The sequence below is a fragment of the Mirounga leonina genome, unplaced genomic scaffold, assembly GCF_011800145.1.
Source record: "Mirounga leonina isolate KUSES-001 unplaced genomic scaffold, KU_Mleo_1.0 Mir_114, whole genome shotgun sequence".
NCBI classification, from domain to species: Eukaryota; Metazoa; Chordata; class Mammalia; order Carnivora; family Phocidae; genus Mirounga; species Mirounga leonina.
In genome coordinates, this window is record NW_023270265.1 from 17,271,639 (window position 1) to 17,291,334 (window position 19,696).

Consider the following 19,696-nt stretch of genomic DNA (forward strand, 5'->3'; position numbering starts at 1 on the left):
ACCCTAAATGTACCTATTCACACACATATTGTGCAAGACGAGTCAAAGGTATCGCCAAGTGCCTCCTAGTTCTTTGAGCATTGTTACTTCCTCAGTGGTGACCACAACAGATGTCCTTGTGATAGTTCAATCCTTACATGGAAACTTCAAAATTAGAGACCTGATGTTTCCAGCGAGGAAGTTAAAAAGAGAAAAGAAGTTTACACATTTTATGATACATGATTTTATTTACATAACTGAAATTATTTCCTTAGTCACCTTGATTACAAAAGCAAATTCACATGGTATGGTTTAATAACCTTTCATAAATAGATTTTACAAATTTTAATAACGGACAGATTGCTACTTAATACTCAGTAATACTTAATACCTAGTAACTTCGGTGTATATGCATACGAAAATTGTCCAATAGGACTAGTAAGTGAGAGTGCTTTTAAAACTCAGGATTAGACAATTAGATAACTGGTCAAGGGTTAATTCCCCATCACTGGGTCAGCCAGTTAGACCTGGAATTCTCACCCTGCCAATAACAAACCTATGGTGGCAGCTCGCACTTATTGAGTAGGTATTTTTTTAACAAGTTGAGAGAGTTTATTCTTTTTTTCTGCATTTAATAAGACTATCATTAAGCACATCTGAAAACCAAAAGTTGACCACAACTAGGTATTTCTAAAAGAACTTACCACAGTGTGTCTGAAAAACGGCCTCAACTAAAGCCACGTTACCGCTCTAGTAAGTGTTTTTCCAGCTCTCTCTCCGGGTTTGTGTGCACACACATATACACACACCCCGTGAGGCTCTGATGCATACTCATCCAAGCTACAAAAATGCCCTAATTTTACTGCTTTTGTGAAATGCCTATAAGATACAGTATTTGGACGAGACACTGTCAGTCCCTCACCATGCTTTAAGTCTGAAGACCAGGCAGGGTGTTGGTAACTGACTCTCTCCGGCAAAGTTACAGAAAGAAGAGCTGCTGGGGACTTCCCAAAAGCCACCCCCACAAGATGGGAGGAGTGCTGAGTGTCCGTGACCACAAACAAGCAGTGAAGAATGACAAGAAGCTTATGAGTCATGGTCAGAATCTAGTAAACAAAAATGTCCTCCTAGAGCAGCATCACGTTACAAACATAGAAAAGAGTGGATACACGTACCTTTTCACACAAGCTCTATGAGAGCCAAAACATTGTCTTTTCCACATCAGAACTGTAATCAGAGGTACAGCAGTCCTCGGTCATTGTGAGCGTTACTTCTAATATAACTGGCTGAATTGTCCCTTTTAAACCGAGCACTAACCCCACCCACTCCTCCTGGGTGAGATGAGCCACTGCTTTTGGGGCCCTGGACGTGCGGTGCGCTGAAGGCTGGCAGCAGTGGGATTCACAGCAACCAAGTCTGCTGTCAGCAATCCTTGGACCGGAGGCCACTCCACTCAAACGCCCCTTTCCTTCACACTGTTCTTGTCAGGGGCCTGTGATCACTCAGTGATGGGGACCAAAGTGTCTGGTGAGCCCTCTCCCCTCACACTGCCCCTCTACATCGCAAATATGGCAGCCAATCTCTCCATTGTGCTACATTTAAGAGTCATTTAAATCATGGTAAAAATCAAATGTCTTCCTAAGAAAAGGTGCCATGATTCTAAAAAACCGTTCTCAGGATCTCAAATGCTGAGGGGAGGCCTGTCCCGAGGTCCCCTCATCCCCCCCCAGCCCTGGCGGGGCTTTAGACCCCACTCTAAGGCCTTGCTGGGCTCTTGTTCTGAGCCAGGACATGTCGTTTGGGCCAGTTTTTTTTTTTTTTTTTTTTCTGTTGCCCTTCTGGTGTGTGTGCTTCATGTTTAAATCTTGTTGCCCTGTTTGGCGGCAACCAGAAAAATCAAACAGCTCAGGTAGTGAGTGAGGCACCCACGTGTGTGAGCACAGAACGTGTGGTTGTCGCCGGTGAACAAGGACCAACACAGGGTGCTGCCGAGGGCCGAAGAGGAAGGACTAACTAAGGGCTGGACTTGCAACTCTGGTCCAGTGGCTACGTCTGCCAGGAGGGAAAATCACCAGCCAAGTGTCAAGTGCACAAAGGAGGGGCCGGCACACTTTCCGTTCTCGGCATGTTTCTTCCCCTCGGGAGTCCATTACCTTTCACAAAGAAATGTTAACTATCAAATGCGTCCGTTAATTGTGCCGCTGAGGGTGAAACCATCCAGTTAGCATATACACTATCATTTGCATATCTTGGACACACAGTGTTAGTGCCATCAGCTCTCGTGAGTGGTACAGGACTCTCTTCAGGCCAGTTCGGGTCTGACATGCCTAAAAATGAAAACAGATCATTTGTTCTGCACTGAAGAACCAAAACTTCATGTGCAGACAGTAAGGCCTTGGCAAAACTCCCTTTGAGGTTCAAACCAAACTTTCTGGTTTCTGTGCCAATTACATGAATGCTTTCGTGCTCCAGGTTTCCAAAACACTGTTATAGTTTTGGGGGAAAGATCACGTGTTCTCTTGGTAACTGGAACTTAACAGAAACTACCAATTTTGCCTTTTTTATGAGCTTCGAACTCCAAAATCTGATATAAATATTTGTTGACCTGCTTAAGTCTTTTTTCTAAGACAGCATAAAGCATTGCTGAATTAAAGGGCTTACTGCAGTGGGAAGCTTCTATAGAAAGTTCTCTAATGTAAGAAGCCTACTCATCTTCCATCCAAGCCCACCACGGAGGAGAGAATCTTCCAAATCAGGGGTGCACGCGGGCGAGCCCCACAGCGTCGACAGGACAAATGGTGTGTAGCGCTAGACCCAAAGCCAGCAAGGAATCAGTGACTCAGGAGGCATGCAAAAGGAACAATCTCGGCTGAAAAATGCTTGAAACTCCAAGATTTAAAAACAATCAATGATCAAGTTAGGAAACAGAAAAATTTTCAAGTATTTAATCAAAGACAAAAGAAGGAGTTTTGGCAAGAACCATATTTACTGTCCATTGCAAGACCACAGCACCACAGACTATGTTCTTTCAAAAGCATTTGCTTCAGCTTTTAGCACTGACTTTATGAGTGACAACTGTCATGACAGTGTGTAATGCAAAGGATGTGAAAACAGCAGTCTGCAGGTGTCCTCCCTGATAGTGGGCATGTGGGCGGGGCTCAGGCCGGGCGGGCCAATGCTCCCTAGTACCAAGTGGCCTCTGAGAGCCACCTGCCCGCCCAGATGGGGTCTGGGAGTGACCACAGGCTGTGCCCTCAGTGCAGGCAGGGTGGTGCTGGCTCCTCCTGTCTCAATTAACTGCCTCCCCAGATTGGGTAAATTTATCCCAGTAGTTAAATTAGAAGTACTATGACTTGATACATACCCACCCCAGAGACGACTTATTTATCATCTTCTCAATATCCCCTGAGAGTTCTGCCCAGCTCCCTTTCTTCTCCATAATCATAAGTAGCCGGGCAGTGTGGTAATTATACTTATTTTCACATCCTTTTAAAAAAACATAGTTTCAAAAATGCCCGAATGTAAACGGATGCAAAGTCAGACATTTACAAATAAAAAGGTTCAGGGAGAACTTTGGTTTCATTCAGATCAGAAACACTCTTAAAAAGCATTACAGAGAGTAAGGATAGTGCAGAGAGGAACGATGTTGCTAGAATCTAGTAAATGCATGTGAAATTCTACCATAGAGTTTGTTTTCAATCCACGTGGAGGGGAGGGCTCGAGGGAGGGGAGCATTATTACAGTCCACCAGGGGCGTCTCCTCCTCCGAGAGGCCGTCGTCATAAAGCAGGGAGTCAGATGGGGTGGACGCGGCCAGGTCCAAGTAGTCCTGGAAGAGAGAGACAGCCGGTCACCCCGGCGTGGGCCACAACCAGACTTGCGCCCTGACTCTCCCCGCCTGAAGGCAGAAGCCCTGGTTAGGTCCCACCCTGTGTTGGCTTACTAGCCTCTCTGTGAGACCTGAGCCCTCGCCACAGAGCCCCCTCTCCCAGGCTCTGCTTCGCTGGCTCTGCTCCACAGCCCTTATTGCTTCCCCTAGAAATTCACCTTCTTGGGGCAGAAATGGGCTCCTTCATTGCCCTAGTGCTACCTCTTGCAGCATGACGGGGGCACCACACCCAGCGCCGGGGAACTGGCCTGTTTACCAAACCCAAGGCTCTGGGAGAGCTCACTGCAGCCCCATTACTCATGTGGGAGTGCCAAGAAGCATCTCCGATTTGCTGGACACTTTTCAGCTTTCCTCTGAGGACCCCTACCGTCTAGAACAGCATGTCAGGACTCGGAAATCTGAAGTCCTCGATGTGAGTTTTGCATAGGATGCTGCTATGAGCTTTAGCTCCTAAGCCTGATGATTTCCCAGAGGCTTCCACTGCCGCCGCCCTGGTTAAATATGTCAAGAACAGTTCTAGCGTTTTCCTGGCTGTTTCTCAGCTCTGTTCTAGGAAGGCTGGCTCTCTTGGCATCACCTGTTATTTTTATTTAATGTAACCCTGTGTTCACAGGATTTGGAGGCTTGGCCCAAGTGGTACACTGATGTTAGGTTTTATTACAAGCAGCCTTCATACACAGTTTTTGTGTATGAAGAAATGCCACCTTTTAGTAAATGTGTCAATGCTAAGATGAAACCCTGAAAGCAAGATCTGTGCCTGTGTTGTTGACTTGTATTTCCAGCATCTGAGACAGAATATGATACACAGCAGTTGCTCAATAAATATTAGTTGAAACTTGTTGGCTTTCTCATTTACCTTATAGAGTTGTAAGCTGGAGGCACATGGACTGAATCTAGCCTCCCAGATATGCTTTATTTGGACCAGACTGAGCATTTGGAAATTTAAATGAGTTATTAACATTAAAGACTGGAAAACTTAACATAAATATCCTTTAAAATTCAGAAGACCTGACACTCTGGCACTCATATTCCTCTAGATTGTGTGTGGCTACAGTGAGGGATCCTTCAGAGCGGCTGTGCGCTCCTGGTCGCCACAGTCCCCACCACTCCCTAGCCACTGCCAACCCCCAATCAGGCCCCTCACAGCATTTGAGTTTAGAATACCCACTTCAACTCTACCCTCTCATGTTCCCTTACTAAAAATTATTTTGACCTTGGAATATTTGCCTCCCACACCTGTCTGGAGAGTTCTAAGTATAAAGGGAAGAATCTTGGTTTATGATTTGAGAAGGGGCCTGGTTCAAGGAGAAGGGTTCAGTCATTAGCTGCCCTTGGGGGACAGCACGACCATCTCCCTTTGCACAGCCTCACTCTGCCCCTGCACTTGGAACTCCATAGAACTGGGGTGAGGTGGGAACCCCCCACTGCCACGTTCAGGCTGCTGGTGGCCGACACCAGGAATTGGCTCCAGGTACTCACTCTGTTCTTAACCATCATCTTCTCCAGGTCTTTGCTGATGTCAGCAAACACTGGCCTCTTGTCTGGTTCCTGCTTCCAACACTGCAGCATTAGACCGTACCTGGTGGGGAGCACGGATGGGCAGTTAGGACCCAGCTAGGACTGCCCCATCATAGCCGACCCAGCACTGTGCCCTGGGCCCAGAGGGCTCTGTTCTCAAACCCCAAAGCCATCTCTGCGTCATTGACATCCTTCTCTGAGCTGGGCCAGGATCTGAGGGGTCACTAGGCGCTTAGGGTGCCTAGTGCTGTGGTCCAGCATCTTGTGAGTCTCCTTTCCCTTGAGAAAGATTTGTCTTCACTTCCCTTTCAGAGATGCTGATAAATAGCTGATGGGATGCCATACCCACTATGGTGGCTGAGGGAGCAACACCGGTCTTTCAAACTCTAATGAAGTATGACCTGGTTGTAGAAACAAAACTTCTGCCAGTCATACCTCTGTCTGGTGCCTTCCTCACTTCCTCATTTCCCTGGGTCCCTGGCATGGCTGCAGGGCCCCCAGGGCTGCCATGTGACTGTGTGCTAGGCCAGCCAGCCTCCAGCCCAGGCCATCCAGGGAGATGGCACCTACTCACCCCTGCACTCCCGCATTTAGCTCTGAGCCAGGCACATGGCAGGCACACAACAGATTTTGTGGGATGAATGGACAGCATGTTTCTGCTAGTGATGGCCCCTTTCTTATGTGTTCTCAGCCCGTCCTCTGAGAATCATCTGCTGGAACCACCGTATGTGAAGACTCTGGCGCTCTTGGGCTGTGGTGCCAGGTCTTTTTGCCTGCCCCCTCCCGACCTCTCTATCTCCACGTGGGCACTCCCCAACATGCACCCCTAAGGTCATCCTGAATCACCTGCCCCTCCCCAAGGGTCCTGTGGGGACAGGCCTCAGGCTTAATCTGCTCCCTGGGCCTGAAGCATCCTTTGACCCTTCCCACTACTTCTTGTTGGCCCTACTCCCTCTCATCCATGTAAGTCTCCCCCCGACCCCAGGAAGCTCACTCAGCCCCCAGCAAGAGTCAGGATGCCCAGCATCTGCCGTCGTGCCCAGTGGTGGTTCTCTGACTTCTGCCTTGGCATGCTCTGCCCTGTTCCTACCTACCACCCGGTTCACCCTGGTGCCCAGGGCTGCTCGGGAGCAGGGAGGGAGGGAGTATGTTGTCTGTGTCTGAGGGAGGCTGGGCCAAAGCAAAGCCTGCTCACATCTCCTCACTGCAGTTGTCGGGCCTCTCCATCCGGTAGCCTGTCTTCAGAAGGTTGAAGAGCCGCTCCGGAGGAATCCCGGGGTAGGGGTTGCCCCCCAGAGTCACAATCTCCCACAGCAGGACACCGAAGGACCACCTAAGAGGGGCGAGACAACCAGTGAGTGGCAGACCAGACATCCACCCTCCCAGCAGCTGTTGACCCCATCAGCCCCCGGTGCAAAGAGCCAGCCAAGGCCTGACTGTATGGACGGATGTGGAATGGAGGTGGGGAGAAGCCGTCTGCCTGCCCTGCTCACCTCTGCGATGCTGAAGCCCCACCAAGCCGCTGCCCAAGCTCGGACCCCACACCCACAATGGGTACTTGGTTGGCCCCGTGAAAATGCGCCAAAGCATCAGAGGCAGCAGAGAGCTGCTGAGCAAGTCAGCAGCATGCAGGGCGGGGACCTAGACCACGGGGCACGGGGTTGCCTGCACAATCCCTTCCCCTTTCCTGTGGGCTTGGCAATTTTCAAAAATCTTAGAAGAAAAAAGGCACTGCCACAGAAAAATATTTAACTGTGAGGGAAAATTTACTGTGAAGTGGGAACAAAATCGTATCACAAAACAGCATTATCACATGAGCCCACTTACAGCAATAAAAAGCATATACCTGCACACCACGGAAAACACTAGAAGACCCATGTATGCCGGGACCTGCAGGAGTTACGTAGGGGCAGTGGGATCCAAGTGACTTCCAGTGTCTTCATTACCCTTATCTCTGCATTTTCCAACTGTCTACAGTCAGCTTTACGTAATCTGAACACAGCTGTTCAAAATTGTTCAGGAACTGCCTTTCCTCAGCCCACATTATTCAAGACATGCATGTCTGTTGATGGCAGAACACTTAGAAACAAGTCTGTTGTGTTTCTGGAAACTATCAAGTCTTGTGATTTGACCTGAAAGGCCAAGTTTTGGTTCCCTAGTGAGCAGTTTGGGACACACCGGCCTAGCAACTCACTCAAGGCCACCCTACCTGTGGGTGGGGACCACTCCACTCCCAGGGGACCTTGCCTGAGCCCAGCCCACAGTCAGGTCCACAGAGAGGAACTGTTTGGCTGGGCCTGTGTGGCACTAAGATGCCCAGACAGGAGAGGGAGGGGCTGGGAAGGGGAGCAGCGAGCGAATTTGCAGTTACCTGCTCACTGCTCTCACGCATTTCACTGCGACTCTCAGAACCACTGCGTGGGCCCCTGCCATTTGCTGCATGAATACATGAAGCCCCTTTAGCTTGGTCATTGCAGATGGATGGTACAAGCCAACAGGCACTTGTCCCCCAGCCAAGCTGCCCAGAGAGGCATCATGGCGCACTATACATGTAACCTGGACCCCAGGAAGGCAACACCCACACTTACACATCACTTTGGGTGGTGTAGATATGATCGAAAAGAGACTCAATTGCCATCCATTTGACTGGAATCCGACCCTAAACAGGGAATGAAGGAAAGGCATTAACATCACTCTGACACCCTGGAAACCAGAGGTCGGGGTTGTGGAGGAGGGTGAGGCCATGTCCCAGGCATTTCCAGCTCTGGAGGGACGCTGAGTAACGACGTCCAGAGTGCGCCCAGATACAGAATTGGCAGCATGGCCTCAGAGGGGCTGCAACTCTAATCTGGGGCTCCCAGGCACGGCTGAGACGCTAGAGGGAGTCAGATGGCCTGCTCACAGCTACACAAGGCGTCCTTGTCATGCACCACATCCCTGCTGAGTAGAAACCCAAGGAATCATGACCATGCCCAAGCCAGGTTTCCCTACAGACAGGTCCAGAGGGCTCTGGGGTACCCTGAGTGGTGATGCCCAACGTGTGGGCCAAGAACACCATCCAGCAAGATCTCCCCATTTCTGAGGGGGAATGAGTTTGGGAAACCAATTTCCAGCGTTTCCATCTTGGGGACTTATGACGCAAACCAACACACTAAAGTCTTTTCCGAGAAGCCCTGAGGGAAGGAATCTGTTTCCATGTCTTGGGGCTGCTTTTTCCCCTGTCACTTTATCCTGGAACTCTGTTAGCCTCCTCTGAGAGAGTGCCCCCACTGTAGAGGCACTGGGGTCAGAGCTAACAAATGCTTTCCAAGGCGACTTGAGAAACAGCTCAAGTAGGTAGGTAAGTCTTAGGACACAAACCAACCAAAAATGCGTGCATTGCATTTTAATGCAACATGTCCCGTAATTTCTTTTTCTCTCAAAAAGCCTTCTTTAGGATTTACATCTTTAATGAAGTGTGATTTTCTAGGGCATGTGTTTATAACAATACTGCCTGCCGCCTGGGCTCTCTAGGGCGCCTTGTGCTTGGACACCTGTAGTTCTCTGCTCCATGACATGGGCCGTTCTTGGGGGACTGGTGCATCAATAGGAAGACTCTGTCCACACCCCTGCACAGGCTGGGACGCAGCCCCTCTCCACTTCCCCTTCGGCAGTTCTGAGATATCCTGTCACAACGGAAACCCCAGAAAAAACGAAACCTCATCTTCACAGCCTGTGGCAGCACGGGCCTTCTCCTGACCCCTACAGCAGATCTGAGGTCTACACAAGTTGCTTTTTGTATGTTGTTTTGAGCAGTGTCTGTTCTGAAGGCCAGTCAGCCGTGACTCCTGAACGACCCTGTCTGTTCTGTCACAAGGAGGCTGCAGGGGAGTGACTAACAGGGCAGTAGAACTAGGAGGGTTAGGAGGGCCACAGGGAACTGGACGACACAGCGAAGCAGATTTCCGCGGAAGGACCCCAGACCACCTATTTCAGAGGTTTGGAGAAAGTGTTGAGAACCCTACACAGGGTCTCTGGACTCCATCTCCAGGGCCTCTCTGTGAGCCTTCCAAACTCACCCAGCCAAGGGTTCCCAGGCCCCCGGCCCAGGGGAACCCCCACCTGTAAAGCAGTTCATTCCTTCCTGCCCCAGAATGACTGCCGCACTCAGGTGTATTGACTTCAGTCTCCTTTGAGCGAAGAGCTAAAGTTACACAGAGAGGAAACGGGACTTTCATCCTGTAGAAGCGAGAGGACAACTGCAGAGACAACTATCATTTCTGCAGCACTAGGTGACCTTCAAAAGTGGTGGTGATTAAAAGCAAGAGACGCTGCGGGGCCCCGGCTCCCTAGTAGGTGCTCTGAAAGGTAGGGTGTGGCACTCAGGAAGAGAAGGAACAGACCTGGGGTGAGCCCTGAGCTGGGTCTCTGGGGACCCAGGAACCAGGGAAGGATTTGAAGATGAGGGCTAGAAGTTCATACCCTAAGACTCTGCTCTCTGTTCCCCGATGTTCTAAGGGCTCTGCCCCCACCCACTGTGGGAATGCTGCCCCCTGCCCTCCACTCTGCCCGGGAGCCCTGGGCCACCCCCCGGGGACCTGGTACCTTGCTCCTCTTCACGTAGGAATCCTCTTCATAAACATCTCGGGATAGGCCAAAATCCGAAATCTTCATCTTCCGCCCCTCGGCTACCAGGACGTTTCTGGCGGCCAAGTCCCGATGGACAAGCTGCGAGGAAGACAACAGCAGGGACCCCTGAAACCTAGGTCCCCATCACAGGGAGTGGGGGCCCCAGCTGGCGCGGCACACACCTTCATCTCCGCCAGGTACCGCATCCCCCGAGAGATCTGCCAGGCGAAGGAGATTAGGTCGCCCATGGTCAGGGCCCGCTCCTCGGGGTTGTCCAGGTAGCTGGAGCTGCGGCTGCCTCCACTGCCCACGTAGCCCGGCCCCGCCTTGCGGCTCTCTCGGAGGAAGCCCCGCAGGGAGCCGTACTTGGCATACTCCACAATGAGGAAGAGTGGCCCTGGGCGGGAGGGGGTGGTGAGAGGGGGCTGTGAGCTGGCTGCCTGCAGAGCCCTGGGCCGTCAGAAGTCAGGCCAGCTCTGGGAGCACGGGAGGAGGGGGCAAGGTCCCCACACAGGCTCTGCACCCTACCAGAAGTGGGCAGAAGGATATAGCCCTGCTCTGGCCATTGGCCTGGGCTTCACGCAGCACAAATACATGTTTCAGTCCCAGCTCACTCTTGCACGGCTTGCTCTCCTTGGGCTGCCCATGCCAAAGCGGGCTCCCAGGGTGGATGAGTACAACGTTCTGGGGTGCCCATGGCAGGCGGCCACTGTGCTCAGTGCTCCCCTGGGAGGCACGCCCCTGCTGCTAGGATGTCATGTCTTTCTACTCCCTCGGCCCTGCTGCAGCACAGGCTGGGGACGGCAGATGCAGGCAGAGGATCCGAAGCCTCACATGGTGCCTGCTCCCTGCTCCCTGTTCTCAGCAGCTCTGAGGCTGCCGTCCTGGCCCAGGCCCAGCCTTGATTCCTGCTGGTGCCGACCAGCACGTCCTTGCTGCCCTCTCCCTGGGGCACCCTGCCCTCTCGTACTCACAACATGCACATCTGTGCACACGTGCACACACACGGTGAGAGGCCCTCGAGTGGCACAGACCAGGCCAATCTCCTGTGTCCTTATGTGAGAAATGGTGACAATGCCTTCACCATGCAGGGCTGGGGTTGGGGTCACTTGAAGGTCATGGCACGCCTAGTCCCCAGGACACATCATGTTTCTAGAGCTCCCTGCCCTGGGGCTCCACCTGGAACAGGGTGCTGACAAACCAGGATGTCACTAGAGGCCTCTGAGCAGCTACAGCAGGCCCAGGGAACACGCTCGGAGCAGAGGCCTCATGCAATGCTCCAGCGGCAGCCCCTCCTGGTCCTCTCCCTGACACGGGAGGACGCAGGCTCCAGGTGGGGGCTGGAGCCACAGAGGACAAGGAAGGGGAAGGAGGAAGAATGAGGCAGCCCAGAGCCCTCAGCCTGCGCTGGGCAGTTGCCTGCCCCTTGGCCGGCCTTACCATCCTGGCTGCAGGCCCCGTACAGCTTGATGACGTGCGGGTGGTTGACCTGCTTCAGGAGGTTGAACTCTGACAGCAGGTCCCGCAGCTCGCTTGGGGAGGCGTTCTCTGAAATGCACATCAACACAGCGAGTTGCAAACCAATCCCTTCTAGAAGCCCCTTCTGTGAACACCCTGGGTCACCGGACCTACATCTTAGGTCTGCACAGACCCTGGTTATCTCCTTCCCACACAGCCTACCCAGGTTTAGACAAGGCCCCCAAGGACCCTGCTGCTCGGGACTTGTCTTTGCCTGTAGGATGGTCAACAGTGGCCTCATCTGCCTCCAGGGAATAATAACTCTGACGAGCAAACTTCTGCATCAGGAAAGTCTTTCCATGGAAACCCTTCCTGGACCAGGCTGTGTGTGTGTGGCAGTATTTCCCTGCAATTGCCATCTTTCAAGGACAGAAGTGCATAGAGACCGTCCTCACAAGTCCTTCTGGAAGGTAGGAGGACTGTCCCATGTCCTAAAGCACCTGCTGACCAAGCACTCAACAAGAGGGTGAGGCCCTGGAGAAAGCTGAAGGTGATGGGACTTCACAGAGGTGGCCTCCTGCCACGCTGAGCATATGCATCCTGAGTGGGGCAGAGCTGTGCTTGGGCTCCCACCAGGAGCTGATGCCTGAGGGGAGGGATTTGCAGTCAGAAGCTGTGGCTACACAGGCCTCCCAGGGCAGCTGCCCCACAGCCCCCTGCCAAGCGGCACCACATCGCCCTCTGGCTGCACGCTTGTCTGGAAGAGAGAGGACAGCTGGGAGAGGGTGTTGGGACCCATACATGGTGGCCTGGGGGCTGGTCTCACTGTGACCCCTTAGTGCCTGGGGCCTCAGGGGGGCATGGGGAGACCCTAGTCTGAGGGCCTAGGTAAGCATTCAGAATCACCCTGCACAGTGTAGCCCCGAGTGTTAAACTAGAATTCTCATGTGCACCTGCCAACTTGTACCCACTGCATGGCCACTGGGCCCTTGGTCCATGTGAACCAGAGTCATGGCAGAGGGCCGTCCACCCAGTCTCAGCTCAGAAACACCAGTGAGAGAGTGTGTGTTTGGGTGAGTATGTGCCCACTTAGAGCCGGACTTATGGCACGACTGGTCACAGAGGCAGGGCAGATCCGTGGGGGGCCACCGGGGATCAGGCCAGGCAGGGCCCCAGGGGCCAGGGGCCAGTCCTTACAGGTGACTTCTTCACCAGGACCCCAGAGGCACTTGGCTGAGAGGAATGAATGGGGCAGACTAGGATGGGAAAACTGTCAGTTCTTAATTTTTTAAAAACTCAGCTCTTTACCCAACATTGGTGCAGAAGCAGCACCACTCTAGAACCTTCCAAGTGAGGAAAGTCCTCTTGCCCTGTTTCTCCAGGGACTACCCTGGCCCATGTCATCCATGGTGGTGGTCTCTAGAATGCAGCCACTCAAGAAGAGCAACAGGGGGGGCCTCTTTAGAAGGCCCCGGGCTGGCTACCAGCACCCTGGTTTTCAGGGTACCTCTATCCAGCCCTCGGGGCTCCAACAGAGCCACCTGTTCACACTGCCCGGAGAGGTACCTTTCAGCATCTTCACGGCCACGGTCGTGTATCCTGCTTTGCCTTTAAGCCGGAAGGCTGTTGCCTTAACCACTTTTCCAAATTCGCCTTCTCCCAGAGTTTTTCCAAGAACCAAGTTCTTCCGAGGGAATTCCCACTTCGGATCCTCCTATGTGGGGTTGAAGGAAGGGGAAGAAGAGGAGGGAGAAAGTTGGTGAGGATAAGAGAAAAGGAAGAAGACAAGGCCCATAAATGAGCCCCCAGCAGAGAAGCTCCAGTGTGCAGACCACTGCCATGTAACCTAGTGGGCACTGGTCATCCCCCTGCACCAAGGGCAGGACCCCACAGTTGGGCAGGATCCTACACCTTATGGGAAGATAGCTGTTGGCACAGAATGGCCTGGACTCTGGATGCCTGAACCCTTGCTTGTCCCTGGTCTACCAAACATGGCCTCAGCCTTCCCCGGCCCATGTTCTTGTCTCTCAAACAAGAAGTTCAGGGCTTACTTAGCACCCAGGGGGTGCTCACATGGGTGTGGCCTCTTCCCTCTACCGACCCTGCGTTCCCACTGAAATCCCACTCAAGATGACTCTGGGACAGCTTCCCAGACCCCAGCCTGGCCTCACATCCTTGAACTCTCTGGGGATGCCAAAGCCTGTCCCGGGGATGCTGGAACCTCCCCTCCTGTGCCAGCACTGGGCGTCCACTGCCCCAAGCCTCCCTGCAGCTGGATGTGGGTGTGGCCTGGCGGTGCTCCTATGATGCACCCTGCCAGACTCGCCTGACCCACAGATGACACCACTGGGCCTACTCTGCTGCTGAGCAGAGCCATGCTTTCCAACACCCAAATACAGGTGCGTGAGTGCGCTCCTTGTGGGCAGAGGCGGCCTCCTCTCAGCACCGTGTCTCAGGCTCCTGCTGGCCAGCTCCTGGGCATCCTGGTGTTGGCTCAGGTTCCCCAGGAACCCACAGTCGGGGGCAGAGTTGACAACATCATCGTTAGCCTGGTGTCCTTACCTCCTCACTGCACTGGATAAGCATTCACTGCACATGGAAACTGCGCTAAATCTGTGCAGAGAGCACTGACTTGATCTTCTTAAAAGACATTAAAAATTCTCCCTACTTTATATAAGAGACAACTGAGGTCAAGCAGTTGAGTAACGTGTCGTCAGAGCTGGTCAGCGTAGCCCTTGGGCCTCAGGCTGGGCTCTGGCTTCTCTGCTGCGGGCCCAAGCTGACGTAGGCTGAGGGTGGTGTGTGTCCACTTGTTCGAGCACGCACCACCACTGCCCTTCCTGTGACCTCTCCGTAAACTGCCTGCATTTATAAAGGAATCAAATGGCTCATCCCAGACGCCTCCTGTGGAGGCCGAGATGCTTCCCGGGACAGGGGTCATAGACCCCGTCTGCTGAGCGACTGGAGCTAGGAAATCTAGGATAGAGGCCGCGGTGTCTACCACATGTGGGAATGGCTCCCATGGCCCAGACCCACACTAAGGGGTGAGCACCCTTGGGTGGCTCCTCCTACAAACCATGGCCACCTCCCAGCCCTGGTTGGGTACTGCCAAAGGCCTGGTGACTCCTGAGCTTTCTGCTTGGAGGTACCTGTCAAGGGGCGATGTTCCCTGCCAGGCCTTGGAGGTGGAGCTTCTGTTCACACACACCTCTCCTCAGTCCCTCTTAGAATCTGGCTTCCAGCTCCTTAGCAGTTGCCAGCAGGGACACAGAAGAAGCACGGCAGGCTGAGGGGAGGCCTAGGCAGGATGGGGGCTCTAAGGAGCACACAGTAACTGCAGGCCCAGGCCCTCGCATGGAGAAGGGGGATTGGAGGCCCGCTGGCTCTGGCCAGCACGCTCTATCAGCCCGCTGCTTACAGAGTCCTGGGGCCGGCCTCTGCCACAGCCGGCCCAGAGGCCCCATGGTAGCCCTTTCTCCACTCCCCAAATGAACTCCCCACCCTGGCCCAGCCCCTGCCTGTTGCCATCTTTTGCCTGGATGAGGAGTGCCTCATCACAGGGCTCCCATTTTTGCACTCACCCCATAGACTCCCCAATACAGCAGCCTGCAGAAATGAAGGCCAAATATCGGCCTCTTCCACTGAACCCCCAAACCCCAGTGCCCCACCCTCTGAGAATAAAATCCACAGTCTTCCTCAGGGCTTCTCCCCCCACCGACCCCCCATCCTTGGGGCACCTGCAGGACCCTTTCCTATCAGGTATGGCGTGGCCCACCCTCCCAAATCTCAGTCCACCTAAATTAGCACCTAGCACTCTCTACTCTGCTAAACTGCCCCATGCCCTCTGCAGCCCTCTGCCCGCCTGCCCTCCCTGGAAGGCAGCTCCGCGAAGACTCGGGGCTGCTCATGGCGTCTTCCTGGTAGGCGAGGATGCATTAGCCGCTTGTATGCTACAGGACACTCAGCACCAGGGAGCCCCGTGTGCCCTTCCCCACACCTCCCTGCTTCCCCAGGCCCAAGGCCAGTGCCCCCTGCAGGGCCTCCGGACGGCTGCCTCTCAGGCCCAGGCCCTGCTCGGAGCCTCACCGGGATCTTGAAGGCGTCCACAGAAACCTGGTTCTCCATGGAGTCCAAGGAGGGCCGGCGGGCGCCCGACGAGGAGTAGCTGACTGGGAAGGCCTGGGCCGGCCGGCGGAAAGTCATCTCGGCGGAGGCGACGGGCGGCTTGTGGGCATTCTTGTGGTAGCGGTGAATGCAGAAGGTGGAGAGCAGCATGGAGACGATGAAGGAGAAGAGCACGGCCGCCGCGATCACTGTGCGGCAGAGCTCATCGCACAGCGGGTCTGCGGGCAGGGGTGGCCGTGAGGGACGGCGCTCTGGGCGGGCCCCGGTGCCCACCGTGGGAGGGCTGCCCTGGCAGCCTGAGCCGCTGGCAAGTGCTGCTGGAGCCCGCATGCGAGGGCAACAGAGACGCCCACACGGCACCCGCCGCTTGGCAGGCACGGTGCCGTACGTTTTCCCTACGGAGACGGTTGTCACCCTCCTACAGAAGGGCCAAGAGGCCCAGGGAGTGTAATCAGCCTGCCCGAGGTCACATGGCAGAGGCAGCGTATGCGCCACATCAGGAGGAAGGCGTGGAAGGCCGCACCGAAGCCAGCGGGCCCCGAGCGCTGGCGGGGAGGCAGAGTCCCTCTTCCATGGGCCCGATGTCTGTTCTATTTTCTCTACAAAACTGGGAGAGGGAAGGGAAGTGGCTCCCGACCTAGCATCATGCAGCAACAACTCAAATACAAGAAAACCGTCCTTGGGCTCAGGCAGGAAAGCTCCCCGGGTGCGCAGGCCCAGGCCACCCTTGGCACCTGCTGGCCCCGAGGCACACCCGCAGGCTCTGGGTGGGAGGGTGGGATCCCGGCCAGGCAGTGCCAGGGCCCAGAGAAGACCCTGCCCAAGGACCATCTGAGTAGATGCTCAGTTATTGGGTGGAAGAACTTTCCAGCCCAATCTTTCCCATAGAACTTTCGGCTGGAAGTCACTCTGTACAGAGGCCCTGACCTAGACCTGTCTGCACAGATTGGGGAACCGAGGCCCAGAGAGAAGGAAGAGGGTCTCCTGGGTTTTACCAGCCTTCCTACAATTTTCCTCCCTGGCTCACTGGGACTCAGGGAGGTGTGAGGAGCCCTGCCCTGCATGTGACCCCAGCAGTGCCCCCCACCCACTCACCCTGGCTGTCTTCAGGCTCACAGAAGCACTTCTTCTCTTCAGGGAAACAGTTGCAGATACCGAAGCCAGCTTTTATCCCCCAGCGGTCCCCTGGCTCGTGCCCACCAATGATGCTGCCGCCCCCTGGGGACAGATGCAGCCCACTAAGCCTCCTGCTGTGACCACACAAACCAGGACCACCTAGGCAGAAGCATGAGAGGTCCCTCCCCACACGATGTCGGCATGCTCAGGCCCAGAGAGGGCAGTGAGCTCTGAAATCTGGGTCACCTGGGTAGGAATCAGCACAGTCTGCCCCCAATCCAGTTCCCTGGCCCCAGCAGGTAGGAGGAGGAACCCACAGGCTGCCCAGGACCCTTGCTGAGGTCCACACATGGTTACTTCACAGAGCAGAGAAGGGGCAGCAGGGAGCCAGGAGAATCAGGGGTCGGGAGCTGTACCGTGGCCAAGGAGACACTGGAGAGTGGGTCAGGGCACCAGGCTCTAGAGTTTTGACGGGGCAGAGCCCTTCGTTCAAAGGAAATGTTAGAAAAAGTCTCGGCACATAAAACTCAGGAATGAGGCTGGTCTGGCTGAAGTGCAGGTGGGAGTCCAAGCCTCTCCCTCTGGCTACCCCTACCCACACCAGGCCCTTGAACTTGCAGGCCCAGTGGTTGCTTACGGAGGCAGTCCTGGGGGCAGATGTTGACATTTCTGCTCTCCACAGCATCACAGTGGCCATCGGGGCAGGTCTTGATGCTGGGGGAGCAGGTGGAGAAGTTCCTGGTGATCCCTATAACACACAGTGGGCCGGTCACCACCACGTGGGAATACCCGCCCTGGTCAGACTGCCAGAGCCAGAAGGACGGCACCCCAGGGCCTCCCCGGCCAACCCTGCCCCCTCCCAAGGAGCAAATTGAGGCCCCAGCAGAGAATCCGTGAGTGGGATCTTTGTGGTGGTGGGCACAGCTCGGATTTGGCTGCTGACTACGCCCAAGCCCTACTGTCTGGGGCCACATGCCCTGGCCTGGGACCTCCCAGGTAGAGCCTCTCTGTCCCCTGCACATCCCAACTTTGGCCCAGATCTTCCCAAACCCAAAGGGGCCTGAATGTCCTCGTGCTGTGCCTACTCTGCATCCATGCTCACCCTCTCCCGACATCAGGACCTACAAATGTGGACCAGGCTCCGGGCAACAGATGCGGAGAGGGGAGAGCCATCACAGTGGCTGGCAGGGCCCACATGGACCCCGTTTCCACTCAGCCACCATGACCCCTCTCGACCGCCTGGTCGCAGGCCCCTGGCTCTGCGTGGGGCCTACCTTTGCCATCTCCCTGTCTCCACTCGCACCTGCCCGTCAGAGAGCCCAGGCCGCCGCACTCCTCACACTCAGGCCGCCTCTTGCTGACTGCACAGGACAGGGGGCAGCCTGGCTCCTCAGCCACATCTGTGGGTGGCAGAAAGCTGGTCATGGGGGCTGGTCTGGACCCAGTGTCCAGCTGGCATCCAGGGGCAGAGGGAAGCACTGGCCAGGCTCCTCTCATGGGGAGGTGTGCCCTGCCTTAGCACCGGGGCACAGGGCAGTGATGGGGGCCACTGAGGAAGAGGGCTGTCACCACAGTCACGGCAAGGGGGGGCAGTTACTGGGCTGGGCTAAGTATGGAGGGAGGATGTGAGGAGGCTAATGGCTAGACTCAGCCCAAAACACACATGCCCAGTTAAACCTGTATTTCAGATAAACACTGGCCCTTGCTTTGTGTAACTGTGTCCCTAACATTGCATGGACATACCTGGAAGTTTGTCTTCCAAGAGACTCTGCAAAGGGACATACTTACACCAAAAAATTGTTTGTTGCTTACCTGAAGTTTAAATTTAACCAGGGTCTTGTATTTTCTCTGACCGCTCTAAAGCAAGTGCATGTACTGAATGCATCGGCAGTGGTGACAGGGAGTAGCGACCGTATGCTATGCGGTCACTCTGGGCTACATTGTTTTATTCTTTCTCCTTGTCACCCTCCCAGCCAGCTCCGCAGGGTGCACTGCGATTCTCATTTGATAGGGAAGGAGACTCAGGCTCAGGGACGCTGCCATTAGGTGAAGGGGAGCAGGCCCGGGCCCCTTCTGTGTGGGGGAAGCCTGTGGCTCTGCCACACCCTGCCTGTCCCGACCCTCCACGGGGCCCTGGCACTCACACGTCCCCTCCACGGTGACGACCAGCGGGGCCTGGGTCTGCCTGCGGGTTGGCCGGTTGGTGGCCACCACCGTGTACTGGAGTTGAGAACAATCGAGCCGCTGCAGGGCTTCCGTGTCATTCACGAACAGGGTCCCCGTGGTGTCCTCGGCTGAGGTGACCACCCCCAGGACACTGCAGTTGGTGCTGGACAGCTGCAGCTTGTACTGCACGTGGATGCCGCTGAACTCCTGGCAGTTGTCCACACAGACTTTCCCAATCTAGGCATGGGGCACAGGGAATGCCTCAGCCGGGTGGTGCACCGGCCTGTGATGGTGGCTGGGGGGGCTTCTGGGCAGCCCAAGTCCTGGAACTGTCCCCTACTGAGTCCAAGGATAACAGATCCCCCCTCCCCACAAGTCCCCATCTTCCACGTCCCTGGAACCTGCAGACCCATCCACCTGCCTGGCCCTGTCCTGCCCGTCACACCACCGCCCACCCCTGCTCCTGAGAGCCAGAGGCAAAAGAACACAGGGCACTGAGGTTTGGTTTAGTGACTGCCTCGAGAGGTGCCTGTGCTCCCAGCTCGCTCTTTACTCACTCACTCGTTTAGGTACGAAGGCTGATTGGGTCCCTCCTCCTCACCTCCCTCGCTTCTTCTGGCCAGGCCAGTTTTGTTCTGGGGACCACCAACTGCCATCCTCAGTGCATGTGGCTGGGGTGCTCCACCCCCTGCCCAGGTCACCTGCCCGGGCAGTCAGAGCATTGCACTGGGGCCACAGGATTCATGCAGCATTGCTGCCTGTCCTACCCGAGCCCCAAGGGACCTTCCTGGGACTCTGGCTGGAAGCCCTGGGGAAGAGAGGATGCTTCTCCTGGGG

At 55.0% G+C, this 19,696-nt stretch overlaps 1 protein-coding gene across 2 annotated transcripts in view; it reads right to left on the bottom strand.

Annotated features, from left to right (window-relative positions):
• Positions 1 to 225: 225 nt before the first annotated feature.
• Positions 226 to 19,696, bottom strand: part of RET (ret proto-oncogene) — a 51,952-nt gene continuing 32,481 nt past the window's right edge. Inside the window, exons 7-20 of one of the 2 annotated variants that reach the window (XM_035024586.1) lie at positions 18,838 to 19,096; positions 17,968 to 18,093; positions 17,331 to 17,441; positions 16,673 to 16,795; positions 15,539 to 15,795; positions 13,019 to 13,166; positions 11,435 to 11,542; positions 10,177 to 10,391; positions 9,971 to 10,093; positions 7,975 to 8,045; positions 6,582 to 6,719; positions 5,348 to 5,447; positions 3,661 to 3,808; positions 226 to 2,306 (exon numbers count right to left, since the gene is read on the bottom strand). In XM_035024586.1, the coding sequence (XP_034880477.1) occupies positions 2,149 to 2,306; positions 3,661 to 3,808; positions 5,348 to 5,447; positions 6,582 to 6,719; positions 7,975 to 8,045; positions 9,971 to 10,093; positions 10,177 to 10,391; positions 11,435 to 11,542; positions 13,019 to 13,166; positions 15,539 to 15,795; positions 16,673 to 16,795; positions 17,331 to 17,441; positions 17,968 to 18,093; positions 18,838 to 19,096 (2,085 nt within the window). In that variant the 3' untranslated portion in view covers positions 226 to 2,148. Of the gene's footprint in view, positions 2,307 to 2,909; positions 3,809 to 5,347; positions 5,448 to 6,581; positions 6,720 to 7,974; positions 8,046 to 9,970; positions 10,094 to 10,176; positions 10,392 to 11,434; positions 11,543 to 13,018; positions 13,167 to 15,538; positions 15,796 to 16,672; positions 16,796 to 17,330; positions 17,442 to 17,967; positions 18,094 to 18,837; positions 19,097 to 19,696 lie in introns of those variants that run through there. The other variant, XM_035024596.1, reaches the window with a different exon arrangement.